Source organism: Schistocerca americana, chromosome 3 (genome assembly GCF_021461395.2).
Source record: "Schistocerca americana isolate TAMUIC-IGC-003095 chromosome 3, iqSchAmer2.1, whole genome shotgun sequence".
NCBI lineage: Eukaryota > Metazoa > Arthropoda > Insecta > Orthoptera > Acrididae > Schistocerca > Schistocerca americana.
Genome location: NC_060121.1, coordinates 988,992,924 through 989,019,435, shown reverse-complemented (window position 1 = coordinate 989,019,435; position 26,512 = coordinate 988,992,924). Strand labels below are relative to the sequence as shown.

Sequence of the window (26,512 nt, the reverse complement as noted above, 5' to 3'; positions counted from 1 at the left end):
TTAACAAACTATTTCAGCAAACTGAACAAACTGTATGACAACCAGCTCACAAAATGGAAAGTAGCTACATGGCATTCAAAAAATTCTTGTTGTCACACTTATATGACATTATTACTAGATGCTACTGTGCTTTCAAATCTCATAATTGGTAACCCAGTGGAAAATACTTTTTTGTATAAAAAATGTGATGTAAGAAAAAGCAGCTACTTACTGTAGTGTACAGGGAAGTGTTAAGCAGCACCTTGTTTTTATAACTATCTATTGCTTAACACTACCTCAATATGGTAGTCTTTGTCATTCCTGGCACCGTTATTCTAATTTAGTTGTTTTTCTGAAAATCATTAATAATGTGCATTATGACTTTCTGTTTGTAATAACCATTGGTTAGTTTTCTCACTTCATTCCCTTTGCATTTCATTTTCAGGGTAAATGATGTACAGAAATTTAGGTTCAGCAGACCTTTCTACAGACGCGATGGAGCTAGTGGTGATCTTGACAATGAATTTGCCAACTTATGGCTTGAAAGAACAGTTCTTGTCACATCTTATCCATTTCCTGGTATTCTGCAATGGTTTCCTGTTATTTCTGCAGAGGTGTATTATGTGAGCCCATTACAAAATGCTATTGAAACAATGGAGGCCACAAACAAATCATTGAAAGATCTGATTGTTGCTCACAGAGCTGATAGCACCTTGCATTTAAATCCATTAACTATGAAGATTATGGGCATTGTAGATGCAAAAGTAATGGGCGGAATCGTCAACTATGAAAAGGTTAGTTTCTTGTAATCTAACATATCTCTTGTGTATGTTACTATTCATCATTATACACTTGTTTCAGTGAATTTTAAATTCTGAATTAAAAATTATGGTTGACGTTTTTGTGGTACGCTGTCAGCAAGCAACACGAGATTCCTAATCATTAATTGTAAATTTATAAACATTAACTGAAAATTTATTTATTTATTTATTTTTTAAATATGCATAAGTGCCAGGAGTGGAGCTGCCGTACAGTCTGACATGTGGTGGTAATAATGATGATGGTGATGATGTTCATAACACTGGCTTTTGTACAAAACGTGGTGTGAAATATATCTACTTTTGGTTAATTATCCAATAAAGAGCATGCCTAACTTAGTTGTTACTTCACTTACTGGAGCCATAATCTCTGTTACATTTCTTGATTAGTAACTAAGCATATTACATTTAATGGAAGAAGCAAAAGCAGCAACTTACCTTACAGCTGAGGTGTAGAGTGGTTGAAAACTGAAAATTATGCAGATAGTGTCCGTCATATTTCATGTTCATGACTAACCAGTACAGCGCCATGTGTGCGTGGCTTCCCCCCCCCCCCCCCCCCCCCTCCCACCTCCCACCTCCCCCTACCCCCCCCCCCCCCCCCAAGTGTGCACTCTTGCTCGAGCGCGCGCGCGCGCGCGCGCGCACACACACACACACACAGACACACACACACACACACACACACACACACACACACACACACACACAATTGCAAGGATGCTAGCTGGTCCTCTCATCCCTGTTTCTTAGGTGAATGGCATGCGGGTGTATTAGGTCTAATTTACCAAATTTTCTCATTGTGGTCATTTCACAAGACGTATCTGGGAGGAAGTTACATGTTGTCTAATTCTTTCTGGAACATACTCCCTTGAAATTTCAATTGTAATAATTGGCATATCTGATTAAAAATAGCAATCCTCTCCAATACTTTGTGTAAAATCTGTCCAAGTGAAGGAAATTAAATGTGCAATTCAATGTTTATACATTAATTTGTGGTAGTGAATTTCATCAGTTCTTAAAAAGTCACAGATGTGTAACAGCAAGTAAAAACTCATCAAAAAAGTGAAATTAGTATCTGGGTGCAAGATAATTGAGCTGTTTTCCGACATGCTACGACAAGAAATTATATGTTCAAAACATGCGTTTTTGAGAGATCATCCTTTGTGCTCATCCAGGAAAAAGCAAAAATTGATGCACATGTTGAATTAAACCAAAACCATCACAGCAGCTAAATGGTTGAATCATAAGCATAAATGTGGACATCTGCATAACGGTACACTTTGCCACCGTTGCTGTTATAGTTTAATGCTTTTCTTATGAGCCACACATCATATGCTCACTGCCACTAAAGTGTTATTTTAGGCTTGATGAGAGAAGCAGGGATGTGAAAAAATGAGTTTACTTGCCTGATTGATGTTACAAATTTATTATAAGTTGGCTCAGTAAATTTCTTACTCTGTGTAAAATGTAAATTTGAAAGAAAGCACTGGTGCCACAGTTTCGCTTAATGTTCTCTCTCAATGCTCCCAGTCCTTATGATCTACATTGTGTGGTGTGTGCGGTGCAAAGTATGTACATGAGAAGTATATACAGTTGATGCAACTGTTGCCATCTCTGTCATACCATATTATTTGCACAAAAAGTATATGTTCAACACTTCACATAATGCTTTCACCCCTACCTGCATCCCATCACTGAAGGGCCACTCCTCCCCTCCACACATCAGTTAGGCGAGCTCATTTTACGTGCGTTGGTGTGGCTATTGGGCAACTTGAACAAGTTGCAGCCAATTAAAGGTTCACCAGCGATGTTCCTGTAATTATGACTGAGCACATTCTTCAAGACTCTGTGTTGCATTGAAGAGGTTGATGGTTGATATACATGCAAAAAGATGAGACTGAGTTATAAGTGGCACAAGAAAAGGCGGTGGCTGGGCCCCCTACATCACATGTTGACTCGGTCCACAACATTTCACGTTGACTGTCTTGTTTTTCCTTTATCGCTGTAACCTAGCAGTACTTGTATCATAATTGCACAGTGAAGCTGAATGATGCAACTTGTTTTGGCAACACTGATATGGATTAAGTCAGCATTCCCTCTCTCACATGTCCCCTCTCAACAACAGCCTAAAATATTTCCTGAATTCCGCCGCCATCCGTGGTGCGAACCATCAGTCTTTTCTGAAACTTATAACTTGTTCATTCACATCAAATTTCAATAGGAAGAAAATGGGATGAACTCGAGTGAGACATCAAGTAAGAACTTAGAATCATGGTAAATCTTACTAAGAAGAAATGTAAAATTGGGGAATTTTTTGCTTTGATGGTATGGGTTTTTCACAGGGGCTACGAATTTATGGTGCAGAATCGCGAAAAATGTAAAATCAGAGAATGTAAAATCCAAGTTCCACTGTATATTATTCAAATTAAAATATTCCCAAAAAAATCTTAGAATACCTGGGTCCGATATCTCACCTGTATCAATGTAGATAACAGGCAAAAATTGTAGCAATTCTTGATTCCCGTAATAGGTGAACTGTCTGCATACATCACTAATTTTGTACGGAACTCTCAGATCCTCCGTTAGTGTGGGTAATATGCCGTGCAAAAGTTGTTGATCAACACCACCTTTTGATGTTTGTGGTCTCTTGAGTTTGTCAGCTATAGTTTCTTGCCACACACTGTAACTTAAGTCAATCTAATCCCTTGCTTCAGTGATTGCTCTTGGATTTGCAACTACTGACACAAAGTGATTGTGATAATTCTGTTATACCTTGTGTGTGAATCCCACTTTGTGAGTGAAATATTTCTCCAAGGATTTGATCAACAGTACATTAAACTCTTATGTCCGTCTCCATTAATAAAACACAAGCCATCAACTGTGAATTTTCAGGTCTCTGGGTTGGAAGCCATTGTCGGTTCTATAATCTGGCACGGTAATCTTGTGGCTATTGAGTATGCACACATTATGAGTAGTATGGATAAATTATTATTCCATGAATGTGACTGATATCCTCAACATCCTCAGTTTTTTGTACACTAATTTTAGGATCATCATCTTTTCATAGAAACACTTTCTTCGCCATATCCAGCATGTGAACTGTCTATCATTATACCATGCCCTTGTTTCAAATGATCCTATGTCTGCAAGCTAAATATATAAACAGGAAATGGAATAAACATCTGGCAATAACATTTGTACACTTTAGAAAGACATAGGACTGTCTCCATAGACCTTCAGTACTAAAAATTCTAAGGAGTCTAGGACTCCACCCAAATGTAATTAAAGTAGTAGAACATACTGTAACTGAGACTTAATCAAAAGTCAAGTTCTGAGGAGTAATTTCTGAACCATTCCTTGTAAAAACAGGCTTAAGACAAGGTTGCTCCCTACCACCATTACTGTTCTGCTCTGCACTTTAATGTATAATGAGAGAATGGAACGAAGATAACTCAAAGACCATAAGAATTGGAAGTGCAAAATATTATAAAAGTTTAAACTGCTTGGGATTTGCTGATGATCATGCTCTCCTAGCCAAGAGTCAAGCAGTGAGCCTTACAATACTATTTTACTGATCCATCCCAAGCTTTAGCAACCTTCTACTCACAAATGTACTGTGTACCTGTCTTGTACTTCATAGGTTTTCTTGAACTAGCATGCTGCCATTACACGTTTCTTGTTTCATGTATCATATCTAGATCTACACAGTATTTCGGTGTTTACTACGATGACTGATTGCCATTTGTGTTTGTAATGTGTGCAATGTAACAATAATAAAATGGTTGTTGCATTTAAAACCTGCCAGAAAATGAATAATAGTGTAAGGGCAGCCAAGATGGAAAATTGTGTAAGTTCAGATTCTCATGTGACCATCTACAAGCATCTTGGTGTGTCAGCCTAGCCCCAGCACAGTCTTTGATGGCTGAAATTGTGTGTGTGTGTGTGTGTGTGTGTGTGTGTGTGTGTGTGTGTCTGTGTGTGTGTTTTGTGGGGGAGGGCAGTCATATATGTGACTAAAAGTTCAGCAACTTTCCACTTAGCACGTGCTTTGTATTCATAGACAAATAATGTTCTGTCCTGGGTCTTCCATGGATACATACGTAGTTCTTTCTTTCTCTGCTGCTACCAGTACTAGCTGTTGAACAAAGTGAAGCAACCTGGAAGCGTTCGAAGTACATTTCACTGCATTGTATCATGTATTTAGTTTTGCCTCCAATTTAACAGTAATTTAAATTAATTTATTGATGGTTTTCAGGCATTTTTCACTGATGAGTACCTTGAAAGTCATCCAGATGATGGCCCTAGTGTAAAAATGTTGAAAGATTTGATAGCATATCAGGTACCGCTTTTAGAAATTGCTATTGCCCTCCATCGGCAGAGAGCTCCTCCATCTCTAGCACCAATTCAGCAAAGGATGGAAGATTGCTTTTCTGAAATTCAAAGTCATGTTGAAGAAAAGTATGGAAAGAAGGTAAGAGTTAAGTGTCATTCATTATAAAATGAGGTTTTTTTTATCAAATTATTCCATTTTATTATCGATACTTGCTTTTGCCTTCAGTTTGCCCATGGGAACTCGTAGTCGTGAGGTTATGAGGTACTTACCATATTTGCAGAATTGTCTTACAGTGATTTTTGCACTGATAAATTATAGTACTAAAATAAATGAAAACACTGTAATAATATTTCTCGGAATATGTAACGCACTATATTCAGCTCAAATTTCCAGTTTGTTCTGAATGAATTCATCCACGAAGCAATAACATTTCCTTGTCAATGCCTTATATGGCTTTCATTTAAGTGGACCTAACTTCATCTGCATTAACTTGCTTCTTTTTATTTATAATAATTTTTCATTCCCATGTAGTGAAAACCCTGGCAATACAGCTTGAGGCAGTGGGTGGGAAACATAAAATTTTCTTTGTTTCTTGTACCATGGGGATGAACAAAATGGTTTCCCTCAAATAATTCATGTCTGGTGTACAAAAAGACAATTTTCCATAAGTCGTCATTTATTTTCAGTTGTAACATTGTTAACGATCATTTTTATTTTTATTGTAAAGTCACTTTCTCTCTTTTTTTTTTTTTTTGTAGGTGTGTGATATTAAATTTGATACACCACTGCAAAATCAAGCTAGAAGGCAGCTCAGTGGTACTTCTCAGACCATTGATCTTCATCGTTTGTCAGGAACAAGCATGGCGTCATCTGAGTGAGTACCTAAACTATTCAAAACATTATTTTTATATGTGAATGCATTTCATAAAAGAAGTAATGCTTTTCTATTTGTACATGGGCACTGAATAACATTAATGAATGAAAAACTCCACTGCAACTTTTTCAGCTGAAATTAGCTTTTTACAAATTTATGTACAGGAACTGGTTTGCAAGTTGCTTTCATGTCAAGCTTTACAGTGAAAAATTAGATACTTAGTGTTAAATCAAATGTCACTGAAACAATTTTTGTACCAAGGAAATGATTTCTCCAAGCTTGCAGTTCTTTTCTGGCTCTAGCTTTGCTTCTGCTGTGCATTGCTCATATCTATTGCTGCTGTATCATTTCTTACACATTAAATTCTTCTTCATTCTGTGGTTCCAGCAGTGACAGTGATGAAACTGCACAAATTACCATTCCCCACATACATATTGTATAGATTGATCCCTTCTTCTTGCTTGCCTCCTGAGCTTCAGTGTAACTGTAGAGGAAAATGAGCTATAGAGTAGCTACAATAACAGTGGTGTTTTCCTTATGGTTTTTTCTGGTTGGAGATTTCATTATAAAAGTTAATAGAGTGACACATTGTCTAGCAGCAGAACCATCAAAACGTAGAAGAATATTTATTTCCTATTCATTGTTGCCTGATGGACCTTTTTTTAAAAAATTTCAGTCCAGGCCAACTAAGAATTATGTCAAAATAACTATATAGTTCTGAATATAATAGAGGGAAACATTCCACGTGGGAAAAATATATCTAAAAACAAAGATGATGTGACTTACCAAAAGAAAGCGCTGGCAGGTCGATAGACACACAAACAAACACAAACATACACACAAAATTCTGGCTTTCGCAACCAACGGCTGCTTCGTCAGGAAAGAGGGAAGGAGAGGAAAAGACGAAAGGATGTGGGTTTTAAGGGAGAGGGTAAGGAGTCAGTCCAATCCCGGGAGCGGAAAGACTTACCTTAGGGGGAAAAAAGGACGGGTATACACTCGCGCGCGCTCGCGCGCGCGCGCACACACACACACACACACACACACACACACACACACACACACACACACACACACATATATATCCATCCACACATATACAGACACAAGCAGACATATAAGGTAAGTCTTTCCGCTCCCGGGATTGGAATGACTCCTTACCCTCTCCCTTAAAACCCACTTCCTTTCGTCTTTCCCTCTCCTTCCCTCTTTCCTGACGAAGCAGCCGTTGGTTGCGAAAGCCAGAATTTTGTGTGTATGTTTGTGTTTGTTTGTGTGTCTATCGACCTTCCAGCGCTTTCTTTTGGTAAGTCACATCATCTTTGTTTTTAGATATAACTGTATAGTTCTCTTTTCCTTCATCCTTCTCCAAATCTATTTCGTTTTCTCAGAATGAGCTTTCCCCCTCCCATCTGACCATTTGACACCAGTAGTTTTACTGTATGTTTTATTTTCTCAGAGACCTTCTTGACCCTTAGTCTCAATTTCTCTCTCTCTTTTGTAATGCCTCCTGGCGAGTGTGCAGAGATAAGATGGAGAGAGGGCAGGGCAGCAAGGTGCAGCCAGGAGGTTAGACAGAGGGTGGAGGAGAGGGGAGGGGATAGTAGAAGAGGAGGTAATTAAAAAGACTGGGTGCGTTGTTGGAATAGAGGGCTGTGTAGTGCTGGGATGGGAACAGGGAAGGGGCTAGATGGGTGAGGACAATGACTAATGAATGTTGAGGCCAGGAAGGTTATGGAAAAGTAGCATATATTGCAGGGGAAGGATCCATGTGGCACAGGCTGTGAAGCAGTCATTGAAATGAAGAATGTTTTGTTGGGCAGCATGCTCAGCAATGTGGTAGTCCAGTTGTTTCTTGGCCACAGTTTGTCATTGGCCATTCATGCAGACAGACAGCTTGTTGGTTGTCATGCCCACATAGAATGCATCACAATGGATGCAGCTTAGCTTGTAGATCACATGAATGATTTCACTCCTCACTGCTAACACTCCCTGCACGCTTACCTTCTACATGTTTACTGAAGTCCGTAAACCCAACCATCCAGGGTACCCCATGAGAGAACCTCTGCCCTTGTAGACCAACACCTTCAGCCTGTTACCCGAAACATACCATCCTGTATAAAAAATACCAACCATTTCTTCAACTGGCTCTCCTCAGTTCCTGTTCCTTTACCACATGGTGCCCTGCTCAACACTACTGATTCCACCGCCCTTTATACTAACAGTAATAATGCCCATGGCCTTACCACTATTGAATACTACCACTCCCAGCAAATGGCAGATTCCAAACCAAGAACCTCCTTCCTAGTTGCCATGACCAATTACATGCTCACCCACAATTACTTCTCCTTTGAAGGCATTACCTACAAATAAATCTGGGGTACAGCTATGGGCACCCACTTTACACCGTACTATGCCAACCTGTCCACGGATCATCTGCAGAAATCTTTCCTAAACACCCACAATCCTAAACCCCTCACCCGGTTCAGATTCATTGATGACATCTTTGCGATCTGGATCGAGAGTGGGGACATCCTATCCACATTCCTCCAGAACCTCGACACATTCTCCCGCATTTTCTTCACCCGGTCCTACTCAACCCAATAAGCCACCTTCCTAGATGTTGACCTCCACCTCAAAGATGACTACCTCAGTAGCTCTGTCCATATCAGACCTATTAACCACCAGCAATACTTCCAGTTCGACAGCTACCACCCACTCGATACCAAGAAGTCCCTTCCATACAGCCCAGCTGCCTGTGGCCGTCACATCTGCAGTGAGGTGTGGTCCTTCTGAAAATATACTGAGGGTCACACTCGGGCTTTTTCAGACAGTAATTATCCTCCTCCCAAGCTTGAACAAAAGCAAATCCCCCTGGCCTTATCTTTCCAGTCTCACACCACCTCCCTAAGTCTCACCGTCGGGTCACAGAGGAGCATTTCCCCCCGTAACTCAGTTCCACCCAGGATTGGAGCAACTGAATTACATTTTATGCCAGGGTTGTGCCCTGAAATGAGAAATGTTCTGCCCACTATCCTTCCTACCCCTCCCACAGTGGTATTCTGCTGTCCACCGAACCTACACAATATACTTGTCCTCCCTATGCAACCCCTGCTCCCAATACCTTACTTCATGGCTCATATCCCTGTAATAGACCTTGATGCAAGACCTGTCACATACATCCTTTCACACCACCTACTCCAGTCGTGTCACAAACATCACCTATCCTATCAACAGCTGGGCTACCCGTGAAACTAGTCATGTGATATACAAGCGAAGCTGCAACCACTGTGCTGCATTCTATGTGGGCATGACAACCAACAGCTGTCTGTCCGCACGAATGGCCACCGACAAACTGTGTCCACAAAACAACTGGACTACCCTCTTGGTGAGCACACCGCCCAACACACCATTCTCGATTTCAATGGCTGCTTCACAGCCTGTGCCATACAGATCCTTCCCACCAACACCAGCTTTTCTGAATTGTGCAGTTGGGAACTCTCCCTGCAATACATCCTACATTCCTGTAACCCTCATGGCCTCAACCTTCATTAGTCATTGTCCTCACCTATCTAGCCCCTTCTTTCTTCCCATTCCTGCACTACACAACCCTCTGTTCCACCAACACACCCATGCTTTTTAATTCTCTCCTTTTCTGCTATCCCCCCTCTCTCCCCCATTGTCTAACTGCCCAACTGCACCTAGCTGCCCTACCCACTCTCCACCTCATCTGTGCGCACTCACCAGCAGCACTTCACTGTCCCCCACCCCTACCCTCCTATTCCTATCCCTCCCCCTCCTCACCTCAGCCTCCTCCTTACCCCCCACCCAGTTGCCTCTCCATTGTGCACTGCTGCTGATGCTCGTAGTCTGGCTTCAGCTGTCAGAGACTGTGGTCATGTGTGTGTCAGTTGCATTTGTGTGTGTGTGTGTGTGTGTGTGTGTGTGTGTGTGTCTGACATCTATAGGGTGAGTACCAACTAACCTGTTCATTATAATGTTACATTCCATCATGGATTTTCCATTTTTTGGTGTAGAAAAGTATTTTATATGAGACTGGTAGCAAACTCAGCCGGATAGCTTTGCAGATAGCCAGGATGGGAAGTTGCACTGGCCCCTGATCAAATTCACCTGGCAGATTAATGACAGGACTTGGTGTGCCAGCCAGCCTGGATGGGGTCTTCTGGTGGTTTCCCAAGTTCCATTCGGTGAAAATCGGGCTGATACCGAAGTCCCACCTTAGTTTCATGATTCACAAACATTTAGGAAACTTTTGATCACTTTGACATGTGTAACCTACACGCAGATAGTTGGGGAATGCGTGTTTTGTCTTGCACACTCAGGAAGAGCGTCCAACCACCCATTAAATTATTCATGCCAAATCCTTCAATAATCATGCTGGCCCTGCACCAATGGGGGACAAAAGCGCAAGCAAGGAAAACAAGAAGATGCAACTGATAGCACAGAAATTCCTCTGTAGTTGTCAATGTCTGGCTCATTGCCATTCTTAAGCAGCACAAACAGCACTAATCACAATAAATGAAGTTAACGGGAGTTCTAATTGTTAAATAACTGCAACTGCCATCTATGCTGTGCTACACATAGTAGTTCTCAGAACATCAAGTACATTTATAAGACAGAAATTTTGTGTGTGTGTGTGTGTGTGTGTGTGTGTGTGTGTGTGTGTGTGTGTGTGTTTTGCCTATTTGCAATGAAGGCCTTCTTGTCTGAAAGCTCACTTTCTGACACTCTTTTTGTTGTGCCTATCTGCGACTCAACATCTCTGCTGTACGCTGTATGGAGAGTAGCAACTATCGTTTTCATAATATTGTTTGTAAGACAGTTCTAGTGATTTGATCATCATTCAAAAACTGTGTGTTCACTTTCTGATAAAAAATGTCATGTAGATCATTCTTATGTCATTTTTGGAAACCGTATTGGTTGAAGTCATAGTGTTTTTGAGAACTATTTTTATGAAATCTCATTGCATTGAATGTATATAACAAGGAGAAAAGAGGTATTGGCAGCAGCTCTAATAATAAAAGATGCTTGTTTGTTTGAAGGAAGATTGTGTGTAAGTCCTGTACAGAATATGAATTAAGCGTAATTTTTGACTGCTATGTATCATAACTCTATCTGCCCAAAGATACCTGGAAATCTGTTAGTGGATATTAATATGGGTTGTGCCCAACTTTCTCCTTTGTGATGGCTTGAACTATGCTGGGAACACTTTCAATATGGTGTCTGAATGTCTGTTGAGAAATGGAAGCACCTTCTTCATCAATAACTGAACCACTGAACATGTGATGTTGGATACTGGTGTCTGGAGTGAAGATGACATTCTAGCTCAACCCAACAAGCCATCTTCTAAGATGCTGACCTCCACCTCAAAGATGGCTACATCAGTACCTCTGTCCATGTCAAACCTACTAACCATCAGCAATACCTCCACTTCAACAGCTGCCACCCATTCCATACCAAGAAGTCTCTTCCATACAGCCTAGCGACCCACGGTCGTTGCATCTGCAGTGACGAGCAGTCCCACTCAAAATATATCGATGTTCTCGCTGAAGCCTTCACATTATCCTCCCAACCTTGTACAAAAACAAATCTCTCTTGCTTTATCTTTCCAGTCTCCCATCATCTCCCAAGGTCTTACCGTCTGGCCACACAGGAGCATTCCCTTTGTAACTCATTATCGTCCAGGACTGGAGAAACAGAATTGCATTCTCTGCCAGGGTTTCGACTATCTCTCGTTGTGCCCTGAAATAAGAAATGTCCTGCCCACTATCCTTCCCATCCCTCCCACAGTGGTATTCTGCCATCCACCAAACCTACACAATATACTTGTCCATCCCTGCACAACCCCTGCTCCCAACCTTTACCTCATGGCTCATATCCCTATAATAGACCTAGATGCAGGACCTGTCCCATACATCCTCCCACTACCACCTACTCCGGCCCGCTCACTAACATCACCTATCGCATCGAGGGTAGCGCTACCTGTGAAACGAGACACGTGATCTACAAGCTCAGCTGCAACCACTGTGCTGCATTCTGTGTGGGAATGACAATCAACAAGCTGTCTGTCTGCATGAATGGCCACCCACAAACTGTGGCCAAGACACAAGTGGACCACCCAGTTGCTGAGCATGCTGCCAACCAGCTTTTCTGAATTGCACAGGTGGGAACTTTCCCTGCAATGTATCCTACTGTGTTCGTGTAACCTTCCTGGCCTCAACCGTCATTAGTCTTTTTCGTCATCCATCCAGCCCCTTCCCTGTTCCCATTCCAGCACTACACAGCCCTCATTCCACTATCGCACTGAGTCTTTTTACTTCTCTCCTTTTCTGCTTACATCCCCCCCCCCCCCCCCCCACAACGTACCTCTCCTCCGCCCTCCCTCTAACCTCCTGACTGCACATAGCTACCCTTCACACTCTCCACCTTGTCCCTGCATGCTCTCCAGCAGCTCTTCAGTGTCCACCACCCTCACCCTACTCTCCCTCCCCCTCCCCACCCAAGCATCCTCCTTATCCCCACCCAGTCACCACTTCCATCATGCACTGGTGCTGCTGCTCACAGTGTGGCTTCAGTTGCCAGAGACTGCAGGTGTGTGTGTGTGTGTGTGTGTGTGTGTGTGTGTGTGTGGTCTATTTTTGATGAAAGCTATACTGACCAAAAGCTACTTTATGACACTGTTTTTGTTGTGCCTGTCTGTGACTCAGTATCTCCACTATATGGTGAGTAGCAACTTTTCATTTCATAATATTGTAACTCGTGCCAGAAGTGTTCCATTGTGATCAGTCGGGACTCTGAGCAGGTCAGTCCATTTCAGAAAAGTTATTGTCCACAAACCATTGCCTCATAGATTCTACTTTGTAACAGGATGCACTGTTATATTGATACAATCATCATCTCTAACTGTGCCTCCACTGTACACACACACACACACACACACACACACACACACACATTTGGACATTTGGTTTACTGTATGAATGGGTTCTTTGGGGTTGTGTGTTTTTTTTCTTCAATATTTTCAACATATTTGACAATAATGGGAGTTTCAGTGAGCTGAACCAATTTCACCAGTATATATATTCTACACGAATGAAGCCACAAGCTCAGGATGGATTTTACTTTATTCATTGAAACTAAATGTCTACCTTGGCATCAGTTCTAAGTAGTAGGTGGCTTCCTTGGTGCAGCTAGCTCCTGCTGCGTCATTCATTTCTCAGTGTGCATTTAATTGAGATGACTATAGCACAGCAACAAATGGCATTTTCAGTTCTCCATTTCAAAAGATGCAGCTCAGTTATAGCTCTGTGGAGTAATGTTTGTTGAGAGTGTGACACTGAAGCTCCTACAGTGTAATTGGTATTCGGATCTTGCATTGCACTGTAGTCTGTTTAGGTTGGGAAGTCTCTGTGTGCCTCCCTTTTGAACAAATTTGTGTGAACTGGACACTTTATAACTACAGCAGTGAATGGAATAACATAGACACTTGACAAAGTTGGACCAAGTTGGGCTATCTTCTGAATGTTTTTCATATGTCTGGTGAGGGACCGGGGGGGGGGGGGGGGGGGGTATATTATTGAGCATTTGAGAAAAGTAATTGAAAACTGTGATCTAAAGAGAACTGTAAACTATGCCCCAAGGTTGTATGTGCATGTGTGTGAAAGATATATATTCTCATAAATTTAGATGATTCATTTGAAAATCACGGCAGCAGAGCTTCTTGCAAATTCAAAATCAAACTATCAGACTGGGTTTCAGTCTTCCCCATGTCATATGGGAGAGACTTGACCAAAACAGATGTGGAACAGGAAGAGCATCTACTCTCTACAGCTGGGGGGAATTGCGGGACTCTCAAAGTTGTGACTGCAGCAGGGCGGCACAGACAAGGTCAAGTCATTCAGTAGAGTTCCTTGTGTGCATTCACAAGTTCCATCATACACCTGCATCAGTTTGGCTCGAAAGCAGTTGCGGGACTGAAAACCCAAACATTCATCTTTAATTTTCAGTTCTTTTTTTTTTAATTGGTTGTTCATAAATTTTTATTTGTAATTGATAATCTACTTGTGATTGTTGAAGTGCCTCAGGAAATAAGTAATCTTGTTGCTGTCATCTTCGTTGTCATCCTCGTCATCGTTGTCGTCATCGTCTCAAGTCCAAAGACTGGTTTGTCGCAGTTGTTCACACTGCACTGTCTCCTGTGCAAGCCTCTTTATTTCTGACTAACTACTTTAGCCTTCATCCATTCGAACCAGCTTACTGTATTCATCCCTTAAGCTCTGTCCACAATTTTACTGCCACATCTCTGCATCATCACCTTGACAATTTCTTCAAGCTGCAAGATGTGTCTTAAAAACTGATCTCTTCTTTTTTTCAAATTGTCCCTTAAAATGTTTTCTCCCCCAATTTGGTTCAGTACCTCCTTGTCAGTTACTCGATCTACTCACATAATCTTCTGCACTATTCTGTAATATTATATATCAAAAGCCTCTATTCTCTTTTTGTCATTGTCCATGTTTCACTTCCATAAGAAACGCACAAGGCAAATACCATCAAAAAAGGTTTCCTAACACTTTAATATCAGATGTTAAAAAATTCCTGTTTTTCAGAAATGACTTATTGCTGTTGCTAGTCTGCATTTTATATGCTCTCTACTTTGATTATCATCAATTATTTTGCAGCCCAGATAGCAGAAGTTAGTCACTATTTTCAGTGTCTCATTTCCTAATCAAAGTCCTTTGGCATCAACAGCTTTAATTCAGTTCTATTCCATTACACTTTATTTACTTTTTTTGATTCTGATTTGGTAACCTCTTTTCAAGACACTATCCATTCCATTCAGCTGCTGTTCCACATCCTTTGCTGTCTCTGACAGAATTACAATTTCATTATAAAACCTCAAAGGATTTTTTTCTCTCTGAAATTCAATTCACTCTCAAAATTTCTCCTTGGTTTCCTTTACAGCTTGTTCAGTTTTCCTTCACTGGTTGCTCAGTTATATATTAAGTAACATCAGGGATAGGCTACAATTCTGTCTCACTCCCATCTCAACCAGTGCTTCCCTTTCATGTCCTTTGACTCTTATGGGAATACAGACATCTTGTTTCTATACAAGTTGTAAATAACCTTTCGCTCCCTGTATTTTATTCCTGCCACCTTCAGAATTTCAGATAGTGTATTCTAGTCAACAATGTCAATATCCTCTAAGGAAAAATACAGGGTCAGTATTGTCTTGTGTGTTCCTACATTTCTCTAGAACCCAAACTTATCATCCCTGAAGTCGGCTACTACCAGTTTTTGTGTTCATCTGTAAATAGTTCATGTCAGTATTTTGCAAGCATAACTTATTGACTGGAAAGTTTGCTAATATTCACATCTGTCAGCACCTACTTTCTTTAAAATTGGAATTGTTACATTCTTCTTGAAGTCTGAGGTTATTTTGACTCTCTCACATATCTTGCTTATCAGATGGGATAGTTTTGTTTGTGGCTGGTTCTCCCAAGGATTTCAGTAATTCTGAGAAAATTTCATCTGCCCCATGGGCCGTGTTCTGACTGAGGTCTTTCAGTGCTCTGACAAATTCTTATGTAAATGTCATGTGGCTAGGGCCTCCTGTCGGGTAGACCGGTCACCTGGTGCAAGTCTTTTTGAGTTGACGCCCCTTCAGTGACTTGGGCATAGAGACAAATTCTTATGTCTGTATCACATATCCCAACTCATCTTCGTCTACATCTTACTTCTTTTCTATGATATTGCCTTTGTGTTTGTTTCTCATGTATAGCTCTTCTGTATATGCCTTCCCCCTTTTAGCTTTCCCCTCTTTGTTCAGTTCTGGTTTTTCAGCTGAGCTCTTGATATTCATACAGCTGCTTGTCTTATCTCCAAAGTTCTCGTTACTTTTCCCATGGGCAGTATCTGTCTTTCGCTTAGATATGCATGTTCTGCATACTGACATGTCTCGTCTAGCGATTGCTGCTTTGCCATTTTGTACTTCCTGTTAGTTTTGTTGTTTAAGGTGTCTGTATTCCCATTTGCCTGCTTCATTTGCTCACTAAGAAATAATAGTATGTAAATAAACTAGTTCTTATGTACATTATTTTTTGTTGATGTTTCTGTGTACAGTGGACCACCTTTCACATATTTCATTGGCATGCATGAAGATATTCTGTAACAAATGTTTGCTGTTATTAATGAACTCCCATAATTTATATTGTAGTGCCATCTTTTAACCAGTTTTATTATCTTTGCCCCCATTTTGTAACCTATCTCCATCTTTTTCTGTAGTAAATAATAGGTGAAAGATTACTTCTTCATGAAGTTTTGTGCCCCTACCCTTTTCTGAAGTCTCAAGTGTAGACGTTGCCCGTATGGTAGGCATGTTGCTCTAATTTATTATACTTTTCACTTGGACAGAAACAATTTTCAGTATACTTTTGAAGAACACAATTCCCACTTTATTTATCTTAATGTTTGCTAGTCCTCTGAATTCATGTGTAGATAGTCTGTATTATGTCTCAGTGAAATACCCTATGGTGATACCATTCTCTGTGACATCATTTCCCTTAGAGGTGCTACCTTAGCAAGTAACACTTGGAAAATTGGGGAGAGGTATGACAGTAGTGAAGTTGTAAGGAAAGTTGAGAATTGTTCCATTTTCAAGAAATTGTGGGACAGTGATATTTCTTTCTTTTTTTCTTTTCTTTTTTATGCAACAAATTAGCTGTTGGTTAAAAGCAAAGAAATAATTTAGCACTTGCAGCTACAGTTATTAGGCTTAACAATGTGCTGGTTTAGTAACATTAAATTATGCTTTAGAATGACATTTTGGGCGATTTGTATGTGCAGTAATAAGTTCTACAACTATAAACATGAATATTCTCAAGATTTCAAATTGAATGAAAGGAGTAAGGCTGTTGCAGCTCTAACTGAAATTGGTATAACTATTAGTGATGTGTTTATTACAGATAGGCTGTTCTACATTTGACACAAATTTGCACCTAATTCATTTTCACCTCATGTAAATTACTTAAATAAATCAATGTTTTTTAAACTAGTGAATGGGGAAATGTGTAGGACTTCGTGTCGCTATGTCTAGAGTGCATCAGTACAATAGTGGCAGGCACATGCGACTCATTTGATTGCCTTGGGGGGGAAAAGGGACAGGTTTACACTCGCGCGCGCGCGCGCTCACACACACACACACACACACACACACACACACACACACACACACACACACACACATCCATCCACACATAACAGACACAAGCAGACATATGTAAAGGCAAAGGCAAAGTGTTTGGGTAGAGTCAGTTGAGGCGGAAGTACAGAGGCAAAGATGTTATTGAATGACAGGTGAGGTATGAGTGGCGGCAACTTGAAATTAGCGGAGGTTGAGGCCTGGTGGATGTGGAATGAGTCAAAGATTATATAAATATAAATTACTTAGCACATGTTACAAGGTAAAATCCAGTTAATTTGCAAAAACTGTCACAGGAAAAATAAAAATATGAAGCTAGGAAAAACAGAAGCAAAGTAGAAAAAAACCATCCTACACAGATTACCATGTTGTACAAAAATACATTACAAACAAACAAAAATATATGAATGAAAAATGTATGAATGTGTTAAAAACTCTATATAATGAATACAAAAGTTTATCAAGTAAATATGTCCATATGTTATTGATAGTTGCCCCTACGTAGACCTTTGTTGTTACCTGGCATTGACTTAAGTATTTTAGTACTGGAATGCTGTACACCTTCCTCTTCTTGGGTTAGATTTTTGAAGTCATTATGGAGGTCAAATTTTCTTCTGTATTATGATCATGATATATCATTGGTCTCATAGTGCTGTCAGCCATGAATCTCATAGTGGACGAAGTGTGCTGACAAGTGGCTGTAAGTGTCCCAAGTTTCTTGAGAACATTACGACCAGAGGTACTCGGGAACGCTACACATCATTCAACTACCTATCTCTGCAAAACGAAAATTTTCTTTGATGTTGGTGAACTACCCTTCAAACAATTCCATAGTATATAATATGATGGAAGTACCCAAAGTAAGTGGACTTTGTATCTGATGTCTCCAATTTGTGACCGAGCTAGGTGACACAGTGGTTATCACCCTCGAATTACTTTCAGAAGCAAGACATTTCAAATTCCCGTCCAGCCATCCAGTTTTAGGTTTTCCAAGATTTCACTAAATTGCTCTAGGCAAATGCCAAGATCGTTCCTTTGAAAAGGGCATGGATGATTTCCTTCTTTGTCCCAGCTTGTCTTTCTTCTCGAATGATGTTATTGTCAATGGGACATTAAATCTTGTCTTCCATCATTCCATTTTCGATGTGTGAGATTTCCTAATGACAAAACTAGTCAAGGGCAACTTTTGTATGGTATAGAGGACATGAAATTCACAGCCAAGCCTGCTATCTGTGTGATAGCCTTAGAATTTTTTGTAATATACCCTTCGCGTTTGCTGACTGCCATGTACAGTAAGCATGTCCTGTGGCATTTTCTGATGGGGCCGAACTGGGTATAATTTGTTTTGCTCAGTTTTATTGAGAGTGAGTTTGCTTTGAACCAGGTTAGTTCTGTGAGTAATTTGTTAGCATCAGCTTTTAGATTGAGGGAACATTTGTTGTATATAACAATCATAGTATCATCAGCAAATATACTGGAATTACATGATTTGTATCACAAAGGAATGAGAAAAAGCAATAGACAAAGGACAGATTCTTGGGGGACTGCATGGAGTACAGTGCCCCACTTGGACTCTTACCCCCTTCACCCACATTAGTGATCACATCCAACACTACCTTTCTGCTTCTAGTCATGAAGACAGGACTTTACCTATTTCCCCACTGCCCTCTGGAGGTGTGATAGTAGAAGGCCACTGAAAGGTCACAAAATATACCAACTGCTTTCAATTTTTTGTGTAGGGTTCATATGTGAAAGAAAACACAGTGTCAATTGTGGACATACATTTATGGAATCCAAACACTCTTTCAGGTTTGAGATGCCTCAAAATTCTGGAATACAGTACTTTTTTGAGGATTTTTGTGAATGTGATTGAGAGAGGTGAGGTGACTTTTAATGACTTGTGTTGTGTCTCCATTTTTATGGAGGAACTTCACTGTAGCATTGTCTCTGGGAAGTCATAAATCATAGAAGCAGTAAATTTGTGGGCTGAAATTATACACAGTTGATTGGAGCAGGCTTTTAGAAGTTTAGTGGAAGTGTTATTTGCAGCTGATGATTCCTTACTTTTTAAAGAGAGAATGGTTTTCTTTATTTTGCTTTCAGTTGTTTGGATATGCTTATATCAGTTATGTTGTTGTTGTGGTCTTCAGTTCAGAGACTGGTTTGATGCAGCTCTCCATGCTACTCTATCCTGTGCAAGTTTCTTCATCTCCCAGTACCTACTGCAACCTACATCCTTCTGAATCTGTTCAGTGTATTCATCTCTTGGTCTCCCTCTATGATTTTTACCCTCCACACTGCCCTCCAATACTAAATTGGTGATCCCTTGATGCCTCAGAATATGTCCCACCAACCGATCCCTTCTTCTAGTCAAGTTGTGCCACAAATTTCTCTTCTCCCCAATTCTGTTAAATACCTCTTCATTAGTTATGTGATCTACCCATCTAATCTTCAGCATTCTTCTGTAGCACCACATTTCGAAAGCTTCTGTTCTCTTCTTATCTATGTTAGAACTTCAAGTTTAACACATATATTTAGGAACAACACAACAACACAGATAAGTCACTGAGTAAGTTGACCTGTGTACAAGTCGGCATTCGATTAAACACTGAGTCCAAGTCTAGCGGCCGCTGCTCGGCTGGCCGCTTAGGTGGCGCAGCTGCTGCATGGCTGGCAGACAGCGCCGCACGTAGAGGACACGAGTAATTACGCGGCGGCACTTTGAATAATCGGTGAGTCACAACACTTTTCCCCCCTTTGAAATTGTTGCACTGGTCGTGATGGAGGTGTCCTGGAGATGGCTAACGTCCATAGGCGTTGTTTGACTCGCCGTAAAGTCTCGAGGAGGAGGCTTCCCGTATGGACAGAAGTGTCCCCGATGATAACGGGTCAAGATGACAGGAGACGTGGGCGATGTGTCGGCGTCCGTTGGAGGAGGAGGCGAGTAGATGTACTCTGACAGAGGATGATCCTCCGGTTCCTGCATGGGCAGGTCTCCTGGTGGCGTCCGTTCTGGTGCTGGCATCGCGATGACGGTGAGAGGGCTGTGTTGTGAGTATTGAGATATGCCAAGATCCTGAGCATCAGGTAGAGCCGAAGGTGGTGTGGCGGCATTCGGAACAGGCGTTGCTGGCACCGGAGGCCAAAGCTGGTCCGAATGACGCACTGCAACACCCGTGTCCGTCTGGATTTCATACAGGCGTCTGCCACGGTGTCTTAAGATGCGGCCCGGGCTCCATTTTCGCTGCCTGCCATATCCCTGTACCCAGACGAGGCCGTCGGCGGTGAACCGGCCAAGTGAAGGCACCCGCGGCCGTGAGGTGGGAGGCCGCAGAAGATAAAGGAGCGTGCGGGGCTGTCGGCCATGTAAGAGCTCAGCCGGGCTGTGATCGCCCATGGGGGTGAAATGGTAAGACGCCTGAAACAGGAGAAGCGCATCATCAGCAGCAGAAGAAGTCAGAAGTTTCCGCATCTGAGCCTTAAATGTGCGGACCAGCCGTTCAGCCTCACCGTTGGATTGTGGATGGAATGGGGGGACCGTGACATGCGTAACGCCGTGACGAGCACAAAAATCCACAAATTCGGAAGAGGCAAATTGCGGACCATTATCAGTAACAAGAGTAGAGGGGAGGCCTTCCAAAGAAAAAATGCGGGCGAGAGCACTGGTGGTTGCCGCGGTGGTAGGTGACGTGCAACAGACAATGAAAGGAAAGTTAGAGTAGGCGTCATTTACGAGGAGCCAATAAGTACCTAAAAAGGGCCCCGCAAAGTCAGCATGAATGCGCTCCCAGGGCTTCTCAGGCGAAGGCCACGGTGACAGAGATGACTTCGGGGCAGCGGCCCGTGACGCACAAGGGCCGCAGGCAGCGACCATGTGTGCTATTTCAGAGTCGACGGCAGGCCAGTACACATGACGGCGCGCCAGAGATTTTGTGCGAGACACACCCCAGTGCCCCTGGTGAAGGAGGCGCAAGACCGAAGCACGCAAAGACGCAGGTACCACAACACGCGGCGAAGCATTGTCAGTGGAGAGGAGGATAACACCATCCCTAGCCGTGAGGCGGTAGCGCAAAGTGTAGTAGTTCCACAACGGATCAGAAGTCTTAGCGGATGGGCGATCTGGCCAACCCTTCTGAATGCAGCGTAAAACCCGGGAGAGGGTAGGGTCAGAACCCATAGCAGCCGCCAGCCTGTCCCCAGTGATGGGGAACCCGTCCACAACCCGCTGCTCGGCAACATCCAGGTGGAAACACAAAAGTTCGTCCCTATCGAATGCCTGATCAGGACCCATGGGAAGGCGAGACAAAGCATCAGCATTCGCATGTTGAGCCGTTGGCCGGAAATGAATCTCATAATTGAAGCGGGACAAGTAAAGAGTCCAACGCTGGAGGCGGTGTGCAGCCTTGTCGGGAAGTGACGTTGATGGATGAAACAAGGAAACAAGTGGTTCTTGATCCGTAACAAGATGAAATTTTGAGTCATAGAGAAAAACGCCAAACTTATGAAGAGCATAAATGATGGCCAAAGCTTCTTCCTCAATTTGAGAATACTTTTGTTGGGCATCCGTGAGCGTTTTGGAGGCATAAGCGATGGGTTGTTCCGAACCGTCAGAAAAACGGTGTGCAAGGACTGCACCGACCCCGTATTGAGAGGCGTCTGTGGCAAGAACAAGATGTCGGCCAGGGCGATAAGTAGCCAGGCACGGGGCCTGTTTCATCATAGTCTTTAATTTCCGGAAAGCCGCGTCACATGACACGGACCAGTGAAAAGGCACATTTTTATGCAACAGGCGATGCAACGGCTGAGCCACTGATGCCGCAGATGGCAAAAACTTGTGATAGTATGCTATTTTCCCCAAGAAGGCCTGCAGTTCCTTAACAGACGTAGGGCGAGGAAGGGCATCGATCGCAGCGACAGTGTGTCGAAGTGGACGAATACCATCCAGAGAGAGTTGAAACCCCAAGTATGTGATAGATGCCTGAAAAAATTGTGATTTCTGAAGATTACACTTAAGACCGGCAGTCTGTAAGACGTGAAAAAGTGTGTGGAGATTTTGAAGATGTTCTTCAGTGGTGGAGCCAGTGACAACAATGTCGTCCATGTAATTGATACACCCAGGGGCAGGGAGCAATAATTGTTCCAAGAATCGCTGAAAGAGAGCAGGGGCGTTAGCAACCCCGAATGGCAAGCGTTGGTATTGATAGAGGCCGAAAGGCGTGTTAAGGACCAGAAACTGCCGGGAAGCAGCGTCGAGAGGAAGTTGATGATAAGCTTCTGACAGGTCAATTTTAGAAAAATACTGTCCTCCACCAAGTTTAGTGAACAGTTCTTCAGGACGGGGCATAGGGTAAGTGTCGATGAGGCATTGAGCATTTACAGTGACTTTGAAATCGCCACAGAGACGAATACCACCATTTGGCTTAGCAACTACAATGACAGGAGAGGACCACTCACTGGAAGTGACAGGAAGCAAGACCCCTGACGCAGTGAGACGATCCAACTCCCGTTTTACCCGATCACGAAGGGCCACAGGAATGGGCCGAGCCCAAAAAAACTTAGGCCGAGCAGTGGGTTTGAGCGTGATATGAGCTTCAAAGTCGGTCGCATGGCCTAAACCAGGAGAAAAAAGCGACAAAAATGTAGTCGACAAGGAATCCAGTTGAGCATAAGGAATAGCGTCAGAGACAATATTGACAGAGTCATCTATGGAGAACCCAAAAACGCGAAAGGCATCGAAACCAAAAAGATTTTCTGCGTTGCTCTGGTCAACCACAAATACGGGAACAGTGCGAACGACGGATTTGTAAGATACCTCAGCATTAAACTGTCCCAAGAGAGAAATCTTCTGTTTATTGTACGTCCGTAATTGCCAAGTGGCAGGGGACAGGAGTGGAGAACCCAGCTGAAGATACGTCTGAGAATTAATGATAGTGGTGGCAGAACCGGTATCCACTTGCATGCGAACATCTCGACCAAGGATTTGGACAGTGAGGAATAACTTCCCCGAAAGGGAAGAACTGCAATTGACAGACAACACAGAATCAGAATCAGTGTCATGTTCATGAACATCATGTATGCGGTCGGATTTACAAACGGAAGACACATGACCTTTCTTTTTGCAATTGTGACACACAGCCCAACGTTGGGGACAATCCTCGCGTGAATGTTTCATAAAACACCGCGGACATGAAGGAAGTAGCCGGGGATTTTGCTGCAGTTTCATAGTGGGTTGTTTACGGCTAGGCCGAGGCCGTGCGTGGGAGCGTACTACGGCCACGTCGTCCGGCGGGGCCGCGCCGCATGCGTCATCAACAGCGCACAGAGGTTGTATTTCCCCGACGTCACCCCACGCTTCTATTTGCGCCCCAGCGGCACGAGAAATCTCAAAAGACTGCGCAATGGAGAGAACTTCATCTAGAGTCGGATTCGCCAACTGAAGGGCACGTTGGCGAACTTCTTTGTCAGGCGCCGACCGGATAATAGCATCCCGGACCATGGAATCGGCATAGGATTCTTTGTGAACAAATTGACACTTTCGACTGAGGCCGTGAAGTTCAGCAGCCCAAGCGCGATAGGATTGATTCGGTTGTTTTTGACAACGATAAAAGGCAACACGAGAGGCTACCACATGCATTTGCTTTTGAAAATAGACAGACAGAAGTGAGCACATTTCAGTAAAGGACAAAGACGCAGGATCCTTCAAAGGAGCCAATTGCGACAACAACCGATACATTTGAGGTGAAATCCAGGAAAGGAACAGAGACTTACATGGTTGTTCGTCCGTGACATGAAATGCCAAGAAGTGCTGTCGAAGACGTTTTTCATAATCAGACCAGTCTTCCACCGTCTCGTCGTAAGGTGGAAAAGGAGGTACAGCCAACGACGAGAAACGCCCCGCATTTGACGCCGCGACGAAATCGCGAATCGCCGCTGTTAGAAGCGTTTGCTGATCGCGAATTGCTGCCGTTAGAAGCGTTTGCTGTTCAAGGAGATTTTGCAAGAGTTGCTCAACAGTAGCCATGGAACCCTGTGAGTCAACGGTGAAAAGGAAAAATCCCATACTCGTCGCCAATTGTTAGAACTACAAGTTTAACACATATATTTAGGAACAACACAACAACACAAATAAGTCACTGAGTAAGTTGACCTGTGTACAAGTCGGCATTCGCTTAAACACTGAGTCTCAGTCTAGCGGCCGCTGCTCGGCTGGCCGCTTAGGTGGCGCAGCTGCTGCATGGCTGGCAGACAGCGCCGCACGTAGAGGACGTGCGTAATTGCGCGGCGGCACTTTGAATAATCGGCGAGTCACAACAATCTAAACTATTTATCGTCCAATATTAGTTATAGGATTAGGAAAATGTTGTTTCAGTGGTGGTGTTTACATTGTACCTTTAAGGACACATTGCAGACTATTTGTTTAGTAGCGTTTAAAATGTGGTCATCGAAGATTTTATACATCTTGGTTGCTTATATGCTTATTACCAGTATTTAAGACAATGTCTTTAGTTTTACTGGGAAAACTGGACATACCTCATTCCTCATTGTGTCCCAGGCTGTTTTGGTTTTATTACAGGATTGGTTGATTTTGAAACTAAAACATGAACTTTTTGATTGACAATATTATGAAAAGATAGATTGCTACTCACCGTATATCAGAGATGCTGAGTCGTAGGCGCAACAGAGAGACTGTCAAACAAGTAAGCTTTCTGCCAAAAAGGCCTTCATCAGAATTAAAAAAAAAAACCACACACACACACACACACACACACACACACACACACACACACACAAATGCATCTCACACACACGTGATCACAGTCTCTGCCTGCTGAGGCAGTGCAACTTGCACACACATGACAACAGTCTCCGGCTGCTGAGGCAATATTCTGAAAATTACGATGAAGACCTTTTTGGCCAAAAGCATACATGTTTGACAGTCTTTCTGCTGTTCCTGTCTGTGACTCAGCATCTCCATTATATTGCAAGTAGCAATCCATCTGTTTCATAATATTGTCATTATTTCATCCTGTATTTTCCATTGTTTGAACTTCTTGATTGATCATATACTTTGCTCAATGTTTTACAATACATTTTGTAATGGTTTAGGTGGTTTGGTTGCCTGAGTTTTTTCCTGTAATGTGTAATTCTCAATTTTTGCAAGATATCCTTTTCCTTTTTTTGTGGTTTCTTATGGTCGATTCCAGTGAACTCTTTTTAGAAAGGAACCTTCAAAATATTATTGTGTTTTCATTGCAAGATGGACTATTCGGAACTGATGTCTCTTTCACAAGAGATATCTCTCCAGTTTCCATCTTGGAGGCATGATTTAAATGCCTAAATCATTTCTTCATTTATTGGTTTGAATACATTCCAGTGAGGCTCAGTTTTATTCTGGCAAATATTCACATCATTAGTAAATAGTAAGTCTCTGGCCACTCCTACCCCCATGAACCATGGACCTTGCCGTTGGTGGGGAGGCTTGCGTGCCTCAGCGATACAGATGGCCGTACCGTTGGTGCAACCACAACGGAGGGGTATCTGATGAGAGGCCAGACAAACGTGTGGTTCCTGAAGAGGGGCAGCAGCCTTGTCAGTAGTTGCAGGGGCAACAGTTAGGATGATTGACTGATCTGGCCTTGCAACACTAACCAAAATGGCCTTGCAACACTAACCAAAACGGCCTTGCTGTGCTGGTACTGCGAACGGCTGAAAGCAAGGGGAAACAACAGCCGTAATTTTTCCCGAGGGCATGCAGCTTTATTGTATGGTTAAATGATGGCGTCCACGTGGGTAAAATATTCTGGAGGTAAAATAGCCCCCCATTCGGATCTCCAGGCGGGACTACTCAGGACGACGTCGTTATCAGGAGAAAGAAAACTGCCGTTCTACGGATTGGAGCGAGGAATGTCAGATCCCTTAATTGGGCAGGTAGGTTAGAAAATTTAAAAAGGGAAATGGATAGGTTGAAGTTAGATATAGTGGGAATTAGTGAAGTTCGGTGGCAGGAGGAACAAGACTTCTGGTCAGGTGAATACAGGGTTATAAATACAAAACCAAGTAGGGATAATGCAGGAGTAGGTTTAATAATGAATAAAAAAATAGGAGTGCGGGTAAGCTACTATCAACAGCATAGTGAACGCATTATTGTGGCCAAGATAGATACGAAGCCCATGCCTACTACAGTAGTACAAGTTTATATGCCAACTAGCTCTGCAGATGATGAAGAAATTGATGAAATGTATGATGAGATAAAAGAAATTATTCAGGTAGTGAAGGGAGACGAAAAT

At 42.4% G+C, this 26,512-nt stretch overlaps 1 protein-coding gene across 1 annotated transcript in view; it reads left to right on the top strand.

The window, feature by feature from the left end:
* Nucleotides 1–26,512, top strand: part of LOC124605633 (dedicator of cytokinesis protein 1) — a 460,559-nt gene that overhangs the window by 299,754 nt on the left and 134,293 nt on the right. The window contains exons 28-30 of the mRNA XM_047137451.1: nucleotides 425–773; nucleotides 5,056–5,271; nucleotides 5,892–6,007. Coding sequence (XP_046993407.1) covers nucleotides 425–773; nucleotides 5,056–5,271; nucleotides 5,892–6,007 — 681 coding nt within the window. The remainder of the gene's footprint in view (nucleotides 1–424; nucleotides 774–5,055; nucleotides 5,272–5,891; nucleotides 6,008–26,512) is intronic.